General features: G+C 41.9%; 1 protein-coding gene across 3 annotated transcripts in view; it reads left to right on the top strand.

Moving 5' to 3' along the window:
- ATP11B (ATPase phospholipid transporting 11B (putative)) overlaps positions 1–20,792 on the top strand; it is a 2,792,721-nt gene that overhangs the window by 929,239 nt on the left and 1,842,690 nt on the right. For all 3 annotated transcript variants that reach the window (XM_044070307.1, XM_044070308.1, XM_044070309.1), the window contains exon 12: positions 3,342–3,539. In XM_044070307.1, coding sequence (XP_043926242.1) covers positions 3,342–3,539 — 198 coding nt within the window. The remainder of the gene's footprint in view (positions 1–3,341; positions 3,540–20,792) is intronic.

Raw genomic sequence — 20,792 nt, 5'->3', positions numbered from 1 at the left:
TTTTCAGATCAGAGATGTCTATTAGGGTGGTACAGTGTGAACAGAGAAGAAAGGGCAAGGCAGCTGGATGGGTTGAATATTCATTTATGGGCAGTTGTTAATTGTATATATGTAAGATGATGGAGTTCAACCATTTAGTAATCGAAGTGAGGTACAGTGATGAAATGAATATATCCCATTAATGCAGTTATAGCATGAGTCTAGTATGGATTTAAAACTGGACCGTATATTGGTAAAAAGAGGATCACCATATAGAAGAGATGGGAACAGAAAGGAGGCAGCAAGAGATAGTTTGGAGGAGTAATTGAGGAACGTTTTATATCTGTATAGCATGCCCAGTGTCTGGTGTGCTTTTTTAATGTTACTGTGAATATGCATATCAAAAGTTAGGTTTTCATCTGTGATGACACTAGAAGTTTAGTATGTGGGACAAGCTCAATAGTAATGTTATCTTGGGAGAGAATAGGGAAAGAGTCTTTGTTTATAGTGATGGTCTTTTTAGGGGTGAATAGCACAAGTTTAGTTTTTTTTAGGGTTTAGTGCAAGGTGGTTATTAGCCATCCATATTTCAGTGGAAGTAAGAGCTGATTTTTAGGAGTTCAGATGGAGAATTGGCAGTGCAGATTATAGTAGAATCATCTATGCATTGGATGACTCTGCCTTGAGTAAGAGTGGAAGTCATTGATAAAAATGCTGAACAGCAGTGGCCCTACGATGGATCCTTGGGGGACAAATGGTGGTGTTCAGGAATGGATAGAAAGATTGTTGCCTGTCTGTGAGGTAGTTGGAAAACCAGTGTAGGGTAGAGGGAGCGATTCCCAAGTTGGAGAGTTTTGCAAAAAGAAGAGGGTGGGAGATGGTGTCAAAAGCTTTGTTAAGGTCAAGAAACAGAGAGGAGACAAGTTTCCCAGCATCTCAAGTCTGTAACTGTGCTAGGTTGCTGACAGTAGGTTACTGTCATGTAGATAGTTAAGAAATTGACTATGAATACACTTTTCAAGGATCTTTGAGATAGGAGAGAGGATGTCAATGGGTTGAAAGTTGTGTTATTCCCACCTTTGTGAAATGGGAGAATAAATGTTTTTTTCCAAATGGTGGGTACATGAGATTCATGAGTGGACCTATTAAGAAGTAAGCTGATAAGGTAGGCAGTGGAATTTACTGCTTTTTGAAGGAATTCTGAGGGCATGTTGTCAGGGGCATTAATGCATGGTTTTAGTTTCAAAAGTAGTTTCTTTACTCTGGAAGTAGGGATTGGTGCTAGAGAGAAGTTGTGTGAGAGGGAAGAGGAGGTATTTGTAGTGGGTGGGTTTGGTGGGTTAGGATGATTTTGAGGGAAGTTGGTGCTGAGATTAGCTATGATGTTTATAAAATATATGTTGAAGAGTGTGGCTATTTCTGTGTTTTTTTTCTGGATTTGGACAGGGGTTATTGTTTGATCCTGGGTTTAGTAGACTGTTGATTGAGTTCCAAAAATTTTTCGGATTTTGTTTGTGTTGGTTTTGTGAAGTAGGAATATATTCTTTTTTATCCTTAATAACTAGGCATTTTACTCAGTTGTGAAGGTGTCTGTAGGTTATGAGGTCAGACGGGCTTTTGCCAAAGTTTCCATGCTTTGTCCCTGGCGACCATGTTCTGTTTGGTTGATCTAGTAAGCCATGCGGTGTGATTAGATTTTAAATCTGCCTTGTTTTATTATATTCTTCCTGCTTGGTCCCCTATACATCTTGCAAATTAGGTTACAGTTATCACCAATAATTAGTTTTTAGCAGGGTTTATTATTTATTTCTCTCAAGATTCTCATTAGCTCAATAATAGTACATTCAAATGGAATGTAAAGAAGTGCTAGTATAGTCCTCCTCTGTCATTAACCTCTTGTTGCCACAAATCTACCATAAGTGCATTTGTTTTCCTCATCTGTCACTGTTGGAGACTTTCTCACAATCATATTATTACCCCTCCCTCCCCCCAATTCTGTTGGTGACTGTTCATTTTGGAATCCTTTCTTTGCTATATTCACATGCTCCTGTCTATTCAAATTTGTCTTTTCTAATATTACTATTTGCACCCTGTACTACTTCATGCAGTTCAGTACTCACTGCTTTTTGTCTGTACCTGCAATGCCATTTACATTCTGTGATAAAATTGATAAGGCAGATATTCTGATAAAAAGCTATTTCCTTTTACATATTTTGCATGACAATCCTTTTGAATATATATTTCTTACGTGCACATATAAATACTTGGTATACTGATCTCATCTGCATTTGCTGCTTCTCATCTCTGTTTGTACCCATACTAGACTTTCTCAGATTTTTCACTTCTTCAGTAAAACACTGAAGAAAAAAATACACATTTTCAAACCTTTCAACTCCTTTTAATTGACATCCACAATTATATACACTTTCCAAAAAAGGAAGTTACCCCTCCATATAGGGGCAGATGCCCTAAATTGACTGCTGCACTCACAGCCTTTACCTATTCTAGAGTTAATTTTAATCATTCTGGAAGCACATGCTAGAGTCTGTGTTCCCTCTTGCACAGATACCATCTGTCATTGTCCTGTCTCTTTTCCCTTCCAGATGTGAAAATCAGCTTACTTGCCTACAGATCTCTGATTTTTCCCCCAAAATTGGTATGGATTTGTATTTAGTTTAGTAGAATTCAAAGTCTGCTTTGTAGGATACTAATTGAAGGGAAAGTTGAACAGGCTACCCTTGTAACAGTTTAAGGCCTTGTGGAATCTAGGCATTTTAAAGGGGTTACCTGAAAGCTGTAACATTTCTGTTATCATACTGTTGATCATCATTTAAATGTATTATATGGTACAGTGTTACAATATGAAGACGATGTCAGGAAGAATAGTTAGGACTGATCAGAAGTGATTCAAGGTCTTTAAAATAATTCATAGGTGTATGTTGTGAAAGACTAGTATATACTCTGTATAATCAAAAGAATATGCATGAGGTATTAAAATAATTTAGAAAGTTCAGCTTTGTTTGGAAGTCAGGCTTTAAACTGAATATATTTAATAGAAGATTGGTGATACTGTGAATGTTGAAGCTTGTTTGAAGGACTTTTGGTATCTTTACAGAGTCCATCATTCAGTAAGAGAACAGCCCGTCCTGCATATAGTCAGTGGGTGTTTTACATTGGGAGCAATCCAAACGTCTTGGGATAAGGGGCAGAGTCATTAAAATGCAGCTAATATAAATGGGGGGAGTTGGAGGATACATGCCTGTCAGACTGGATAGCTCAAATGATTAACTTAAGTGATGACTTTCTGTACTTATGGCTAACACATAACATTTTTTAACACTAACTTTGTTTTTATTTTGCAGATCCTGAAATTTATCTCAGATTTCCTTGCTTTCTTGGTTCTTTACAATTTCATTATTCCTATTTCACTATATGTGACAGTGGAAATGCAGAAATTTCTTGGTTCATTTTTCATTGGCTGGGACCTCGACCTGTATCATGAAGAAACAGACCAGCGAGCTCAAGTAAATACCTCTGACTTAAATGAAGAATTGGGGCAGGTACGAAGAGTTGCAGTCTTTAGTTTGTACTTTTTGTGGTATGAAATGAGTCAGATGGCTTTTGTTAATTGCAATCTCTTAATTAGTGGTTTATGTTGACAGTGGAATTGTTTTCGGCCTGTAAGATTTGTAAGCATAAAGAATGATTTCCTTGTATTTTTTTTTGCCAGATATAAGTGAAAACTTGGTTGTCTCTGAAAATTATTTTGCCTCCTTTTCTGAGAAAATAACTGTCCATGCATAGAATTATAAAGGGTAGGAGGTTAAATTTTCATTGATGTATGTTTTATGAACATTTTTATTTTTAAATGCATTGTTTCTAAGTTGGATATATTTGAAACTATAGAAATAAGCAGGACATTAATGTGACATTTACTTAGAAAACTTTAGGTCCCATGTTTAAGGCTCACATCTCTTGCTGGTACTGCTGTGCTATGTCTGTTATTCCAGGATGGTGCCACAGCTTTTACACTTAGATCTTCCTTGCCATTTTCTGCAGTGTAAATCTCTTTCTTGATTGTAAGAAAGTTCCTGTATTTATGTATTTACTGCCAGTAGTACAAAGCTTTTGAAGTTACAAATTCATTAGCCAGGAACCACATAACAGCTGCTTCTGCTATATGGGCAGGGAGCATATTATCTTGCAGCACGTGTCAGCCCTTCATTATTGCCACTTGTTGAAGGTATATGGAGAAGCTACAGGCCTATTTTCCGGTATGAATGATTGAGACCTGATTAAAGAAAGAAACAAACAAAAATGTACATCTTACTTGCAACTGAAGTTAGAAACTTAACAGGCTTAGATCCCACCAGCATGGATCGTAAATGATATTCTTACAGGGGGCAAGCCCCAACACTAGCTAGTGCATAGATGTATGTAATGACTCATTGGTTATTCAGTAGTGGGGAAAGGATAGGGATAAATCCATGCAGAACAGCACACAGTCATCTCAAACACAGTGACTCCACTGTGCCTAAATAAACCCATATCAGGCATAGCTGGCTTTAGGCACCAGCGAACCCTGCGGTCGCTGGGGGCCCCCAACCACAGCAAGTTATTTTACCCTGATATTTTGTAACATGTCTGTTAAACCAAGAAAAGCTAGTACAGCAGTCTTGTATACTTAATAAACCACGAGGGTAATAACTGATGTTCTTCGTGTTTCACTGTTGCAGTCATCACACTTGGGTTATCTGCCTGCAGGTAGCCCTTAGTCAGCCCAAATACCAGAGTCTTGGGATTTCTGCGTCAGATGCTGTCTCCTCTTCCATGACGTCAGGTCTGTCAGGGGTATAAAACATGCAGCTGATGCCATTACATCAGCTTTTCTTGCCGCGCAGGAGCCCGAAGCAGTTTGCAAGTGTCTGTCAGCCGCTACCTGAAATTTTCAATATTCAAGTTTCAAACCCGAAGTCTTCTGAAGTTAAGTACCACCGTTGGGGATCCGTTTTTCTTGCTCTAACTGATGTCATAAAAAGTTAACAACTGTCTTGCCTGTCAAAAGTAAATAACTCAGAGATTTTCATTCTTACTGCGTCACCTGTTTAGGCCCAGACCACGAAATTCCTCGTCTGTTTTGTGCCTTGTTTAATGCCCAAACTATTCATTGTTGGGCTATCTTTGTTGCTACATTCTTTCGCTCTTGTTCTCTGTATTCTGAAATGGCTTTGATAAGCCATCCGACTACCGATCTTCCAAAAAAAAACGTAAAGATAAAGACAGAGACAGACCGCATAGGTCCAAAACTGCCGACGACGCTTCTGTTAAGCTAGTCGCCAATCCGCCGGTACAGAGGCGCTTTTGCAGCCCTTGATACCCGCTTCTACAGATTCGCAGGCCTCTACTGAGACCCATTCGGAGTCCGGTATGCCGTGAGATGCTTCTTTGACTACGGAACCTGCGGATGTCTCTACCTTGGATGGATCCAGAGCCACTGTGCAGGCATCAGCTTCTGAGGGTGTATTCAGACATTCCGATGTTCGTATTAAACTGACTACTTCATTTCTGACTAAAACTACCGAATTTCTCAGACCCAGAGTTCGCACTACGCCTAGGAAACCAATGACCAAAGCGCATTCTCAAGCTCCCATGCCACAGAAACAAATGCTTAGAATGGCTGAAGACCTTATTATTTTAATTAGGGGAAGCCAGCCTTCCCCCTCTAAAAGACAAAGAATTGATTTTCTTTCTGATTCTGCAGACCATGAGTCCCGATGACTCTGACCCCTCTGATTGCCAGGACATACCCTTATCTACCTATGCGGATTCAGATACATAGGATTCCATTCCCTCTGCCTCCCCCCAGAGGACTTTTCTTTTGGTGAAACCTTGCATACCCTAAGAGAGCATTTCCGCTGGGAATGCCAGGACTAACCACAGTCCAAAAAGAGACTCAGGGAATTTTTAGACTTGCCTCAGCACAGGCCTCTAGCTATACCCCCTGTTCTTATTATTGTAGATGATGTCTTCATGGAACCTAGTCTTACCCCGAATACTTTGCCACCAGCTCCTAAAAAGCCTGACAGGTACTGCAGAGTACCTAACTCTCACAAATTTCTATTTAAAGTATTTAAGCTGAATGGATTTTATTGTATTTGTCAAGTATTTAAGCTGAATGGATTTTATTGTATTTGTCTGATGAAGTCCTTTGGTTAGGACGAAAACGCATGTTTTTTATGTGTGGTGAATAAAAGCGTTAACCAAACTGTTGGTTTCGTCGTGGATTATCTGGTCTTTACATCTAATGAAAGGAGTTTGTTCGTGGCTGGTGGCATTTTTTCTTTTTTATTATTTAAAAATCCCACTGCGGATCCAGAGACCATTTCCCAGGGACCTAAAGGTATTAAGGCTACTACAGCCAAAAACCCTACCCCTTCGGACAGGGATTCTAAGGCTGTAGACAGATGGGGTAAGAAGGTATATACCTCTGCAACTCTTGCCATCAGGGGTTTAAAATGCCAGTTTCATGTGTTGAAGTACCAGCAGCATATTTTGGGATTAATTAAACGAAAAATTGTTGTTGATTCCTGATTGTGCAAAAAATAGACTTACAGGAGTTAATGCATTCTGCTAACCAAGTTGGTAAACATACTTTGCAGTGTGGTTTTGATGCCTTAGAAGCATCTTGCAGGACTGCTGTCACTGGGTCTGTTCTGAGAAGGAATGCTTGGCTGAAGGAACAAATCTTGCCAGATCATGTCAAAGCAAAATTTACTAGATGCTCCATTAAACCAAGAATGTTTGTTTGGCACAAAAGCAGAAGTTCTTAAAAAGATGGAGGAAAAAGCTACATCTATGCAAACTGTAAAGATTTCTTACAGGTACAGCCACCTAGATTCAGTAAGCATTGGCCTTCAAAAAAACTGGTCCTTTCCAATCCCTCCCAGACCTTCAGTCCCAACCCAAGGGCAACAGACCACAAAGACTACAGTTTCAGGGTATGCACAGATCTAAACAATGGAGTGCTCCCACCTCAAAAACAGGGAGCGGTAAGCCACCCCCTTATGGAAAAAGTTCACAATGACTTGTCCTTCATCCTGCCCAAGTACTTGTACCCCTAGGAGGGAAACTCACCCTGCATGCAAAAAAACTAGAAGCATATTATGCAGGACCGATGGGTCTTAAACATTGTATCCCAGGAGGATACAGATTCTCCTTCCACTCACTGCCAACCCCCCCAACTGGGTTAACAGACCTTCCTCCAAACCAGTGGGCAGAGGCCCAAAAACAAGTACTTTCTCTTCTCAGTATCAGGACTATTCAACCTGTTCCGTCAGAGCAAAGGGGAAGGGTTCCTACTCCAGACTGTTCCAGGTGCCCAGAAAAGAGAACTCTTGGCCCCACAAAAGCTGCTGCTGGTTGGGGAAAATGAGGAAGAAAAAATGTATTAATTTCCTAATTATGCTCTTTAACATGAACAGGGCTGTGTTATGACCCTGTTAGGATGAAGGTGATAATGAACATGAGCAATATAAGATTGTGTTTGAGCTGAGGGCAATTTTTCTGTCAGACCTCAGAGGTGTACAAAGAAGGTTACTGTGGCTTGTGTATGAGTGGTGTTCTGTCTAGGTGCAACAAATTAGAATATATTACTGAAGTCATTCTCGCAATCACATATCAGGCACATGTACATATGGCTGCCTTTGAGGGTTAGGGGTGAAGAACATGCTATGTGCATGTATATCAGCAATCACTTCAAGTATATGACTAAGGTAATTTAAATCTCTGATTTCCTCCAAGTCTAACAGCAGAGGGATGCATAGGCAGTGACTGTCTTTTGTGGGGGGTTAGGGAGGCAGGCAGTATTCCCAGACAAGACTGTATTCCCACAACTACTGGCTTGTTAGTTTATTGTGAGCTACTATTTTGTCAGCTTTGAACATTAAGCCTTGGGCACAACATATGTCTTCCTTGAAAGAAAAAAAAATAAGACTGAAATTCTTTTCTTTTTCATGATTTTTGTTTAGGCCACCATTGGAGTAAAATGTTGAGAAAATGCGCTAAAATGTATCTCAGACCATTTGTAAACCTATGGCTTCTTGCGCCCTGGCTTATTTAAGTTATTTCCCTCAATGGTCATCACTGTGCTGTCTTGCTCAGGAAAGATGTGTTAAAAGGATGCAAGGAAAACTAAAGCTGAACAGCAACAATGAATTTCTTAATCATAATTTCTGTTTAAGCCATTATTGGATGAAAAGGTTGTATAAAAAGAAAAAAAAACTTTAAAATGCACTTCAGAGCATATAGAAAGTTATGGCTTCTTGAAACAAGCTAGGAGTATGGCAAAATGTGAGAAAAGGAAGAAAAAAGTAATGTATATAGTATGGGGAGCCCAAAAAGGTGTGTGTGTGTGTGGGGGGGGGGGGGATCAGTGGAGAGGACTGGAGGATATGTGGGGGGTGTTGAAACGGTAGGCCTTGTCATAATTTCACTGTAAGTCCAAACCTGTACATAGAGTTGTTGTAATATATCATTGTTGCAACTTAATGCCAGTAACTGTCTCTTTGTTAGACAGATCAACATAGTGTGGTACATAAGCCTGTTGTAATGTAAGAGCTTGTAGCTACAGGTCTTTTGTGCATACTACTCCTAAAAGTTTGCAGCATGAACTGAAAGGTTACTTTGGCAGGATGGCATTGACAGGATGATACTTATACTGGAAGTGCCTAGGGGGCCTTCAACTTGGCATTTGCTGGGGGGCCCCCAAAATGCTAACACCGGCCCTGATATCCGGAATATTCACAAGCAGGTTTGATGAGCCTCATATAAACAGTGATTCCACTGTGGCTAAATAAACTTGTATCAAAAATATTCACAAGCCGATTTGATCAGTTGTGATAGGGCAGTTATAACCTAATCATATGATCACTGACATGGAGGGTATGGTACAGGCCTACTTTCACTTTAACTGCTTAGGTGAAGTGAAAGGTAGTAAACACGCAGACTGACAAGGAGAATCTTGCACAGGAGTGGTAAAGAGAAGATAAAGAACCAAGGTGGGAGTTGGATACTAAAGTCTGTTCCTATCCCAGTTGGCAAGCACCCTTAGACTTGCTTTGGAAGTATGTTCATCATTGACAGTAATAGTGTCCTGAGAGGAACTGCCCCGCAGCAGCTTTTGGAGTCAAGTCCCAGGGGAGAGGTTGAGCTTTATCCTTCCTAACCTTAAGCGGACATGGCACGTGGAAGTTTCTTTCACTACCCTATTTCTTTGTAAATAAGATCTAACCAGAGAATAAGGCCTAGCATGGGTTTTCCAGGGTGGTCGTGATATAAGCCCTACCCCAAAAATAAGCCACAGGTAAGATCGTCAACAACACATGATGGACATGTTGAATTATAAAATAAGAATATTGATACCCGTTGACTGAGGTTATCTTACTCTGCTCGCCGTTTTTGGACCATTCAGACACCCAACATCTCCTCTTTGTAGAATGTCATAAGATTCTTTCCCTGGGAGTCCTCCACGATTCCTGCTATAACCCTAATCATCACTCACACTTGACTGTTGAGATCCTTGGCCCATAAACAATGGCAGGTGTACTTTGATTGGTCAAAGTACAGACAACGCGCACGCACTTGATAACGAACAGCTGTGGTTGTGTCTTCTTAACCATCACCATTTTATGTTGCCACTCCGGTCTCGTAAGATTTCAGTTACCCCCCCAGACAAGATGAATGCAAAAAGAAAGAGCTATTCCATTGAGGACTCCTGGGAAAAGAATCTGAAGGCTTTCTGCAAAGAGAAGTTAAATCTCTAAATGGTCCGAAAATGGCATGCAGCGTATGATAACCTCAGTCAGCAGGCCGACGAGGGAAATGCTAAGAAGCGCAAGTGTGGATCAGGTCAGCAGCAGTTATTTCCTGAGCTGGAAGACATCATCTGTGAATGGATTGCTAACAGGAGAGCAAAGGCTTTGGTTATGTGCAGGGCTGATATTCAAGCATTTGCCCTTGCAATGGCGCCACAGTTAGAAATATCCCCAGAAGAATTCAAAGCATCACAACATTGGCTGGATGGCTTCCTTCAGTGATGTGAACTGTCTCTAAGAAGATCAACAACACTGTTCAAGCTGGAAGATACTGAAGTTATTAAACGTACACTTGTGTTCAAGTTGTTGATGGCATTGGCTTTTCTAAATATCAACTCTCCAACATGATTGCTATGGATGAAACTGCAGTGTTTATGGGCCAAGGATCTCAAACAACAATTGATCAGAGGGGTGCCTCATCCATCTACATTCCCTTCACTGGTTACAAGAGTGCACGTGTTATCTGTATTTTGGCAATTCGTCTAGATGGAAAGAAAACCCCACCTCTAATCATTAGTTAGGGCAAGAAAGATGAGATTGAACGTGTTTCAGGCATTTACATTCTTGAAACAGAAAAAACCTGGTGCACACAAGCAGTTATAAGGAAGTGGGTCGATGTAATGCTGCCACTTGTTTTGTGAGGTGGCGAAAGAGGTCTGCTAGTCTGGGATTCAGCCAGCACTTACCACGCTAAAGAAATGAAGATATTCCTTGCACGGAGAAGAATAGATCAAATAATGATTCCCGCAGGAATGACTGCCTATCTCCAGACTTTTGCTACTGTAATAAACTAACCATTCAGGGACCATTTGTGCATGGAACTCAATGACTACATTGAAAATAAAATAGAGAGAAATCAGCATGGAAACTTTGTGAAGCCTAGCCTGCAAGAGGTCGTGACTTGGTTGAAAACTTCATGGGATAAAATCACTGACAGCTGTGTTGCCAATGCACTACGAGCAGGCTACTTGGACAAACAGTGCTCATTTAAGGAGAGCTGTATTGCTAGGCATGACAAATTGGGGCCAATGGTTCTGCAGGAAATGGAATCGCAAGAAATTCAGGCCGGAATTCGGGGATTGGAGACTTTTGACAGTGTTCCAGAAGATGACATGACTGTATTTGAATAACTTTTCCATTATCAGGACAACAGAATGGATTGCTTCTGCTTTCAGTTTTATTCCCCTTCTCCAATACACATGTATTTCTGTTAAGCATGAAATATTGCACTGTGAAAGCCAAGGTGTAGATATTTTGAAGTTGAAATATTTGTTGCACTGTTTATGTATAATTCTCACACAACTGTTTACACGTTACTTAGAACTGTTGTCCAGTAAGAGAAAAGTACCAAATAAATGTCAGTTTGTGTAGATGAATAAATGTCGATTTTTGTACATGAATGAATGTCGATTTGTGTACATGAATAAATGTCGATTTTTGTACATGAATAAATGAATAAATGTAGATTGTTGTGGGGGGGGGCTAAATAAGGCATCCCCTGATGAGCCCTAATGCGTATTTCGGCGGGGGAAAGAGTAAAAGACCCAGTCTTATTTTCAGGGAAATACGGTACTTATGAGCATGCATTTGACTTTGTTGTGAAGTTCTCTATATTGGTAGAGATCGTTGGAAGCCTTGAATTTGTAATAAATGTGACTGTGAATGGTGGCAAGAATCTGTGGACCAGTAGTTTATCAGTGAAAGGTAGCACTGCTGCATTCTTAGAGTTATATTTAACTTTGGCAGTGAGCTTCACACTCATCAGACTGGACAAAGAAAAAATAATGGTCAGGTATTTATCAGGAGCCAGGATCAACCAAGTTCCACATGCACTCAAGTCATTGCTCCACAGGTACCAGTATGACTCGGTCATAGTCCATGTAGGTATAAATGGCCTGAGACGAACCTCCTTAGACATATAAAGAGAGACATTAAGGAGCTTTCACACCATGTGACAGGCTATTCTGTGTTTGTGCCTAGCACTGAGTAACATTCTACCTTCATCATGGATGATACGGCAGTACCAACAAAAGATGATTGACTTTAATAATTGGCTTAGTTTCTGGTGCCATTCTAAGGGTATACAATATTTGTCAATATGGGAGGATGTGGTTAACAAACCATGTTGTTTTGACTAGGATGATCTACACCTCTCTCCTGTAGATTTTCAAATATTGGCTAAAACATTGTCCTTCCCCATAGAGCCTTTTTTAGGTAGTGCCAAAGTGTCAAACCTTCCAGCATAGCAAAATCAACCCAGGAGAATCTTATGGTGTTGCTCTTCAATTCTATGAGTTTAAGCAAGAAACTGGACTCCGTCCTTAATGCCCCTGTCTCCCGCCTCCCCTCAGATCTTGTTTGCCGCAAGTATTGTGGCCCATTGCTCCAGACTTTTGGTGAGTGAAATAGGTAATTTATTTCTGTCTTGTTTTCCACCCTTGCCTTTTCATCTGCCATTGTGCTTAGGTGTCTGTCCTTAGATTTCAGTAAAAAAAAAGCTTTCCTGTTTCCCTCTCACCTCTACTTTATGTGTGTGTTTGAGAGTGCTTGTTGGTCATCTTCTTCCTCTACCATGGCTGACGCTCCAGAGCCAGGGTTCCAGAAGTGCACAGAGTGTGGCCATAAGCTCCCCCCCTCTGATGGCCACACTGTGTGTAGTCTGTTTAGGGGTCGTGCACCTGGATTTCTCTGGTTCGATCTGCACAGGGTTCAACCCCTGCGCTTTGATCAACAGGAGGAATAAGATGATCCTTAACGGCCTCCTTCCTCCTCCTACCATGGAGGCCCAAGCTTCATCCTCATCTTCAGTTTCCTCTGCCCTGGCATCTGGGACTCAAGCTCCCGCCAAGAGGACCAGGGATAGGGAGAAGTGCAAACTCCATGACAGAGATAGGCAGAGGAAGCAATCCCCCGACTGCATTTCCTCTGTCGAGCCTCGGCGAAATCTGGCCCTAATAACTAATTTTGCTTACTTGAATAGAGCATATGCATTTTAAATAGAATTTTATACAGAATATTTGTACAATGGATGCATGTTGAAATGCGGATATATTTACGTATGTCTTGTTACAAATAATGTAGGAAGACTTTGGTTTTTATTAGGTTTTTATTATGCTTCTATCATATTGATTTTTGTTTCAGACAGTGACTTTGTTTTTCACTGAGGGCAACATATGATGGACACTAACGGGGTAAGGAGCTGACATGAGGATGTAATGTGATTGGGTGATGTATGTTTTAAGTTGTATACAAGTCATGTGATTTTATATGGCATCAGGTTCTGATGAAGTCCTTGAGGGGATGAAAGTGCTTAACTTGTTGTTTTACTAATAAGTAGTTGGAACACACTCTTGACCTGGACAGCATGTGGTTCTTCATGGTTCATGGTTGATCTTCATTTATTCCTTACTGATGAGTGTCCGTTCCGTCCTCGGAACCGAGTCTGCCATTATAACCAGCTCGCGCCAGCCAAAAAACTCTCAGGCTAAGCTTTACTCATAGTGCCCCTCTCAATATTACATCAGATCTCATTTGTCGCATATGAAACAAGACATGTCAGGCCATCTTTCAGCTAAGTTAGCTAAAATTTTTCTTCAAAGCTAAACCGTTTTCTGCTTTTCTTAAACCTTTTGTTTAACTCTGTACTAATTGCATATTTCCCCCTGCCATTGTTGGTATTCCCCCTTCTCCTTTTTCTATTAGAAAAAAAAAAAAAAACTTTTTGCTGTCTTTATCCCTGTGTGATTGTGTTTTTTGACTGCATTTATAGAATTGCGTCTTTGTATTTGTAGAGATGTCTGAGAAAAAGGGAACCACGGTCTTTAAACACTGTGATTAGTGCGAAAGAAAGCTGCCTAATATGAATAGCCATTTATCTTGTGTATATTGTCTGGGGGTGCCACACCTATCTGTGAAACCTCCTTGTGAAATTTGTAAAGGTTTCAGCGCCCGTACTTTAATGGAGTGTAACCGAAACTTAAAATTCCCAAATTGGCACTGAAAACCTCGGCACCAGGGCCTCAAACCTCCTCCACGGCACTGACTTCAGTTCCAGGACAACAGCCGTTGAGGCACCCATGCCCTAAGCACTGATCACAGCTTCAGTATTGACGTCCGCACCGATTGTGACTACAGTACCGACCCCCCTTTCGGCGCCAACAATAGTTGTTCGAAATCAGGTCACTTCCCCCTTCCATACATCATACTGGTCTTTCGACCTCGGTGCCAAAAGGTGAGATTACTCCTTGGACCCAATACTCCCCCTCGGTGTATCCGTTTTTGGCAAGCAACACAGTCCATTTTTAGAGCGTCCTATTTCACCATTGGGGATGTCTACTCGTTCCTCCAAGAGTCTTTCGGAACTGGACACATAATGAGGCTTGTGGGTCAGCTCTTGGTGGCCAGAGGGATTCCAACCTCTTCCAAATCCTCCCTCCCATCCAGAACAGAGGGATTTTCTCCAAAGACTCCACTATATTTTTCTCCTTCAACCTTCTTGGAGGTATTGGAGCCTTCAACACCAACGCCAACCCCGGTTCCAGCTTCTTCGGGTCCAGTGGTAGATCTTACCACGGTACCGGAATCTACCCTTTGGCCATCGACTATCTCAAAGCCGGGCCATCCACAGGACTGAGACTGGTCTGTCAGCACCATGTTCTGTAGCACGGCGTCTCCTTTTCACACGTCTACTATGGTTCCAGTTGCTTTGACAGAACAGAGTCCTCTTGTGGCTCCCTCCCTGGCAGTAGGTTTGTCAGAGTGGGGTGTGACCCCGGTCCCGAGGTTGTTTTTCTCTGTTCTGGGCTCCCACCCCTCTTCTAGTGGACCTGCTTTCCAGGTAATGTAAAGGGCACTTGCCTCTTCGGGCTCTCAGCTGGTCCCTTCGGTGCCTGAGGCCCATATTTTCCCTTCCTCTGAGCCACAGCTGACATTACTCATGGGACACCGGCCAAAGGAACCTCATGACACCCTTCCACAAGGTTCCCTGTCTGTAGAGTCCTCCTCAGATGCCCCTGTCGAGGAAGTTCCTCACAACAGATGTGAAAGAGGAAGCATATGGATTCCCCAGAGGAATCCCTGACTGAAGATATGGACTACAATGATGGGGAAGGGTCCCCACGGTTGCCCCCTGAAGATGTCTCCTTTGCAGATGTCTTAGAAATCCTGAAGCAGTGGGGAGACTGCAAGTCCACCACCCCTTCCTCTGAGGAGTCCGTATTGTTGCAGGCTTTCTGTGCTTGGCCCTCTACTTCCTGGGTGACTCCACCTGCAGATGACCTGATCCAGCTCATCATGCAATGTGCATAGAAGAGTCCTGATATCATTGAGCCTATCCCCCAGAGACCAGACAGAATTCTTTTCCCTCCAGAGGGCAACCCACACTAGTCCATAGGCCTTCCAGTAGATGCTATGGTTATGTTGGTGGCCACTAATAAAGAGCTCACAGAGGAGAGCACTACTTTCCATCCCCCAAACAGGGAGTCTCTGGCGATAGACTAGGAAAGCAGGTATACTCTTCAGTGATGTTTGCCATCCGGTCCCTGAATTATTTGGCACACTTCACTCTGCTTCAGAGAGACATAATTTCAGAACTCTCAGAAACCCTTGCAGGAGCAGTTTCTGATGAGGTACAGGACAATGTTGCCTCACTGCTTGTGACCCTGGAATCCATCTCTAAATCATCCATGAGGTTGATTTCCGACTATACTGAGGGGGTGGCTAGAGCAGCGGGTGCAGGGGTTGTCATGAGACGTCATGCCTGGATGCACCTATATGACTTTGCAGATCTCTTTAGGTCTTCCTTCCTAAATGCCCCCGTTGAGGCCTCCTCTATTTTTGGCCCAAAGGAGAAAGACACTTTACCCAGGTATGAAAAGGATAGTAAGACCTCGTCTGCCGTGGGCATACATTTTTTCCATACCCCTACGAACCTATTCTAGGAATCAGAGGAGTGGAAAGATGTGGCACAAGAAATCCCAAGGTCCTTTCCATGACACACGTGGCGAACTTTCCCCCCAGGGTAGAACGAGGAACTCAACTGGAAGACACCCCTTCAGAGGAAGAGGGGGGGGGTCTGTGTAATCAGGGGTCCAGAGATTCCTTCTCTGGCCAACCCTATCAGCACTCCTAAAGCGCACCCCAATTGCTTGCCTCTGGAAGCAACTGAGGGTCGTTTCTCTCTGCAACACCTTGCCTGGCAAATGATAACCACAGATTTTTGGGTGCAGATGATAATTACCAGAGGTTACCACATCCCTTTCAGTCTTTTCCCAAGGCCTTTAAGGCATATTCGTGATGTTCCACCCAGTCAAAGATTAGCAGCAACTCTGGAAATTCAAAAGCTGCTTCAAAAGAGTCATCCAAACAGTTCCTCCAGAACAGAAAGAGTATGGATTTTACTCAAGGTTCTTTTTAGTGCCGAAGAAGACAGGGGACTGGAGGCCAGTTGTGGACCTCAGCATCCTAAACAAATTTGTCAAGCAAGCAAAATTCCAGATGGGGAAGTTACAGTCTGTGCTCCCCTTTCTGGGGAAAGATGATTGGATGTGCTCGATAGAGCTTTAGACAATATACATAAAAATGGACAAGCTCTCCAGAAGATTTCTCCGCTTCTGGCTGGGAGACAGTCACTACCAATTCCACGCACTGCCCTTTGGTCTCTCCATAGCCCCCAGAGTGTTCACAAAATGCATGGCAGTGGTAACAGCTCACTTGAGACTACAAGGATTCCGGGTGTTCCCATATCTAGACAATTGGCTCCTCACCGCCCCAACCAAGCATCTACTAGTCTCAGCAATTCATTACACCCTACTGCTCTTAAAATGCTTAAGGATTACAGCAAACAAGGACAAATGCAAATTAAACCCTTCTCAAAGACTGGAGTTCATAGGGGCAGCTTTCAATACCTAGTCTTGTCTAGTCTACTTCCCACTTCACAGGATACAGAAACCAAGATCTCAGCTCCGAGTGATACTCTGTCAAGACAAAGTGCCGGCACGGGCAGTCCTTCAACTACTAGTGTCAATGGCAGCATCTATAACAATGGTCCCTTTGGCAAGACTGCATGCGAGACTTCTCCATTGGCTTTTGCTAACACAGTATTCCCCTTTGACTCTCCCTCTGTCATTTCAGATCAGGATAACAAATCGGTGCAAAGAAGAATTAATTTGGTGGATGAAGCCAGAAGAGCACCTATGAAGTCGTCCTTTCTCCCCCTCTCAGCCCAAAGCCATAATGACCACAGATGCCTCCCTGATCGGGTGGCGGCATTACCAGAGAAAGACAGTCAAAGGCACTTGGTTACTCATGGAGACCAATCTGCATGTCGGTGTTCTAGAACTGAGGGCAGTGTTTCTAGCATTGCAAGCATTTCAATCTGTTCTCCCTTCAGGAACAATTACCATCCAGTCTGACAACATGTCAGTGGTCTGGTATATCAACAAACAAGGTGGAACCAAGTCCTACCTGTTGTGTCGAGAGGCCGTGTGAATTTGGCGATAGCTTCCTACTGCTTTCTGATGGCAATGCACATTCCCAGGGATTCCAAGTAATTGCAGACAGATTGAGCAGATGCGTTCTCCTGCTTCATGAGTGGTCCGTCATTCCTGTCAAAGCGACAAGTATCTTCAGTTGTTGGGACCAACCTTGCTGTGATCTCTTCACATCCCCCGCAAATCACAAATGTCGCAGCTACTTTGCCCCAATTTCCCCACAGGGGTAGTCCCCGAGGGATGCTGTGGTACACGATTGGCCCATGGGACTTCTTTATGCTTACACTCTTCTTCCACTTATCCCCAATTCTTTGAAGAAGGCTCTTCTGTTGAAAAGCAGAGTAATCCTCATTGCACCTTACTGGCCACGACAAGTTTGGTTCCCCTTCCTTTGGCCTCATCTACTACAGCAACCATGGATTCTGAATCCAACTCTGGAATTACTATTGCATCCACAGGGGTTTATACATCCAAATTTATCAAGCCTCAAGCTGACAGCTTGGTTCCTCCACTTCTGAAAATTGCCAGGCAAAACAACCTATCCTCCCCTGTCCGACACATTCTTCTGGCTTCCCATAAACCATCAACCAGGAAACTTTATCTCGGCAAATGGAAGAGATTCATAATTTGGTCTCAGGGGAAAAGGGAGTAAATCCCTTTTCGGCAGCACTTTCCATGGTACTAGATTATCTAATCTCCTTCATACAGGAGCTGCAGCTTCTTCTATTTGAGTACACTTAGCAACAATTTCCAACTTCCACAATGGTTTCAAAGACTCTTCCTTAATTTCACTTTGTTTGTGTAAAACCTTTTTGAAGGGAGTTTCACATATCAGACCTTCCTTCAAACAGCCGATTGAGACATGGAATTTGACACTAGTTCTACAGGCCCTGACTCACCCTCCATTTGAATCTGCTGCCAATTGTGACTTAAAATTTTAATCCTGGAAAACCTTATTCTTGGTGGCCATTACTTCAGCAAGACAAATTTCTGAATTCCAAGCCTTGTGTATAAAACGTCCTTACATAGTGTTCCATAAGGACAGAGTATCATTCCGGATTAATCCTTCCTTTTAACCCAAGGTTATTTCTAACTTGACTATTAACCAAATGATTGATCTACTAGTCTTCTTTCCAAATTTCTCCAATAAAGGAGAATATCCATTACATTTGCTTGATGTGCACAGACAGTTGCGCTTTTATCTTGACAAATCTAAACTAATACTAAAGTCTGAACAATTATTTGTATCATTCTCAGGACCAAAAGTGGGAAAATTGGTTTCCAAAGTTACTTTATCTAAATGGTTGAGAGATTGCATTTGCTTTATTTATCAGTGAAATAACGTTTCTGTACCATCTAAGATTAAAGCGCATTCCACAAGATAAGTTGCAGTGTCTGTTGCTTTCCATACAAGAGCTTCCATAGATGACATTTGTGCAGCAGCAACATGGGCAACTCCTCATACCTTTATCATGCATTAGAAATTGGATATGTTCTCCAGGGGGAGAGCCTCCTTTAGTTCAGTGGTACTCCGGAACATTCTCTCATAGGGTGTCCCGGGAAACAAATTAGCTAGGGACTATGTCCCATCAGCAAGGAATGAATGAAGATTAACAACATCAGATAAAGAAGTTATGTTCTTACCATAATGTTCGATCTGTGTTGTTGATCTTCATTCATTCATTACAACCCACCTGCCATCACACTCTGAAAGACTCCTGGAGGTTTGGATGCGGTCTTAGCCTTTGATAAGAAAGTTGCTCAAATAAAGCCTCCGCTTTCTTCTACCTTTCTTTTTCCATACGAGGAAACTCGATCTGAGGTAATATTGAGAGGGGCACTATGGGTAAAGCTTAGCTCGAGAGTTTTTGGCTGGCGTGAGCTAGTTATAATGGCCGACTCTGTTCCGAAGACGGAACCAAAATCCATAAGTAATGAATGAATGAAGATCAACAACACAGATGGAACGTTATGGTAAGAACATAACTTATTTTTATGCAGATATTAAACTACTGGTGCAGAAGTGTATGTTGACCTGTATGTTATGTACTGAGCTTCAAGAATGTAACCACAGTGTACCCTGCTGGAAAAGAGCAGAAATGTGATAAAACTGTATGCCTGTGCAAATGTGTTTTCATAGCAGAAGTTGGAACATACAGAGTTAACTTACAAACTCTGAGAAAATAAGTGAAGAGTTTTACGGTTGTGTTTACTTTAGCTAGGAGACAGTATGTCCACAGCTAGAAGTTATTTATGTTGTCTCGAATCAGAAGTAATTACATGTTTCAAATGTAAAAGTGTTTTAACTGTTTTACGACTTCCAGTTCTAGGCAAACTTCTGAGAGATAAGTATTTGTGACACAGAGGTGTTAAATTTTAGGTTTTTGTTAGCTTGGGAACTGAAGGCAGAGATGACAAAAAGTAGTGTCATCCAGCTGACCCAGCAGTAATCTTTTGATATTAATTTGGAAACCCTCTCAGAGACTGTGCATTTTGTATCTTGTCTTGGATCTGAAAACATCTCATCTTCAGCACTTCTCATCTGCATTTTCCTTGCTCTGTAATATTTATTTTAGATATAGATAGGAATATAGCAAAGATTGGTTTAGATGTTTTCTGTATTTATTTAAGACTGTCCTGCAATGTTGTTTTAAAATGTTTCTTGTGATTCTGAACTCTGTAGCCACTGTGCTGAATTATTGAATATTGTCTTGTTCTTCTATTTATTATTAAATATATTTAAATCTTTTAATTGTGGCTGGTTTGTTTAAAGATATTTAAGTTCTTAGAGTTCTTGCATATGTATTTGGTGACACTGTATAGGCCACTCCAATAGCCTTAAAGTCTTGGTCACACTTAACATTTTGATAATAGTAACATTACACAGTAGAATTGGTCACCCTTTGGTAAGGGCCTTATAGTAGCTGATAAGTAGGGGTTCTTGGCAGTGATAACTACCTTATAGAATGGGCAGAAGGGGGTATAGCTAGTAAACCTGAGCCAGCCTTCCCCAGCAGTGTTTGTGTGTTTGTAAATAAATCAGATCTCGAAAGTGTGTGCGTCAGCTACTTGAGCAGGGACCCAAAGCACTGATTGGAAAGAGAAGGTGCTGGAGGTTTTGGCTTGACCGCTCTGCTGGGATCTTGACTCTATAGCTGTGCCAGTGGGGAGTCTTGTTGGGGATCTGGAGAGAGAGGGAGAAATCATCCCCAGACTGACTGTGATCTCTGTGTGCTCTTAAGGGAAATTGTACTTTACTGTGTGTGTACTTGTATTCCTCCCATTGTGCACATCCCTCATTGGTGCTAGTGATGAGGATTGAGGCTCCTTGATTACTGGGGCAGTGCAGGGGAGTTGCATATTAATTTTTGGCAGTGGTGGGATAGCCACATCCATTGTTTGACTGTGGTGAGATATCCACATTGTATATTAATTGGCTTGTAGTGGTGTG

This window comes from Protopterus annectens, chromosome 4.part1 (genome assembly GCF_019279795.1).
Source record: "Protopterus annectens isolate FY-2018-M chromosome 4.part1, PAN1.0, whole genome shotgun sequence".
NCBI lineage: Eukaryota > Metazoa > Chordata > Ceratodontiformes > Protopteridae > Protopterus > Protopterus annectens.
This window is presented reverse-complemented; position numbering and strand designations above follow the sequence as displayed.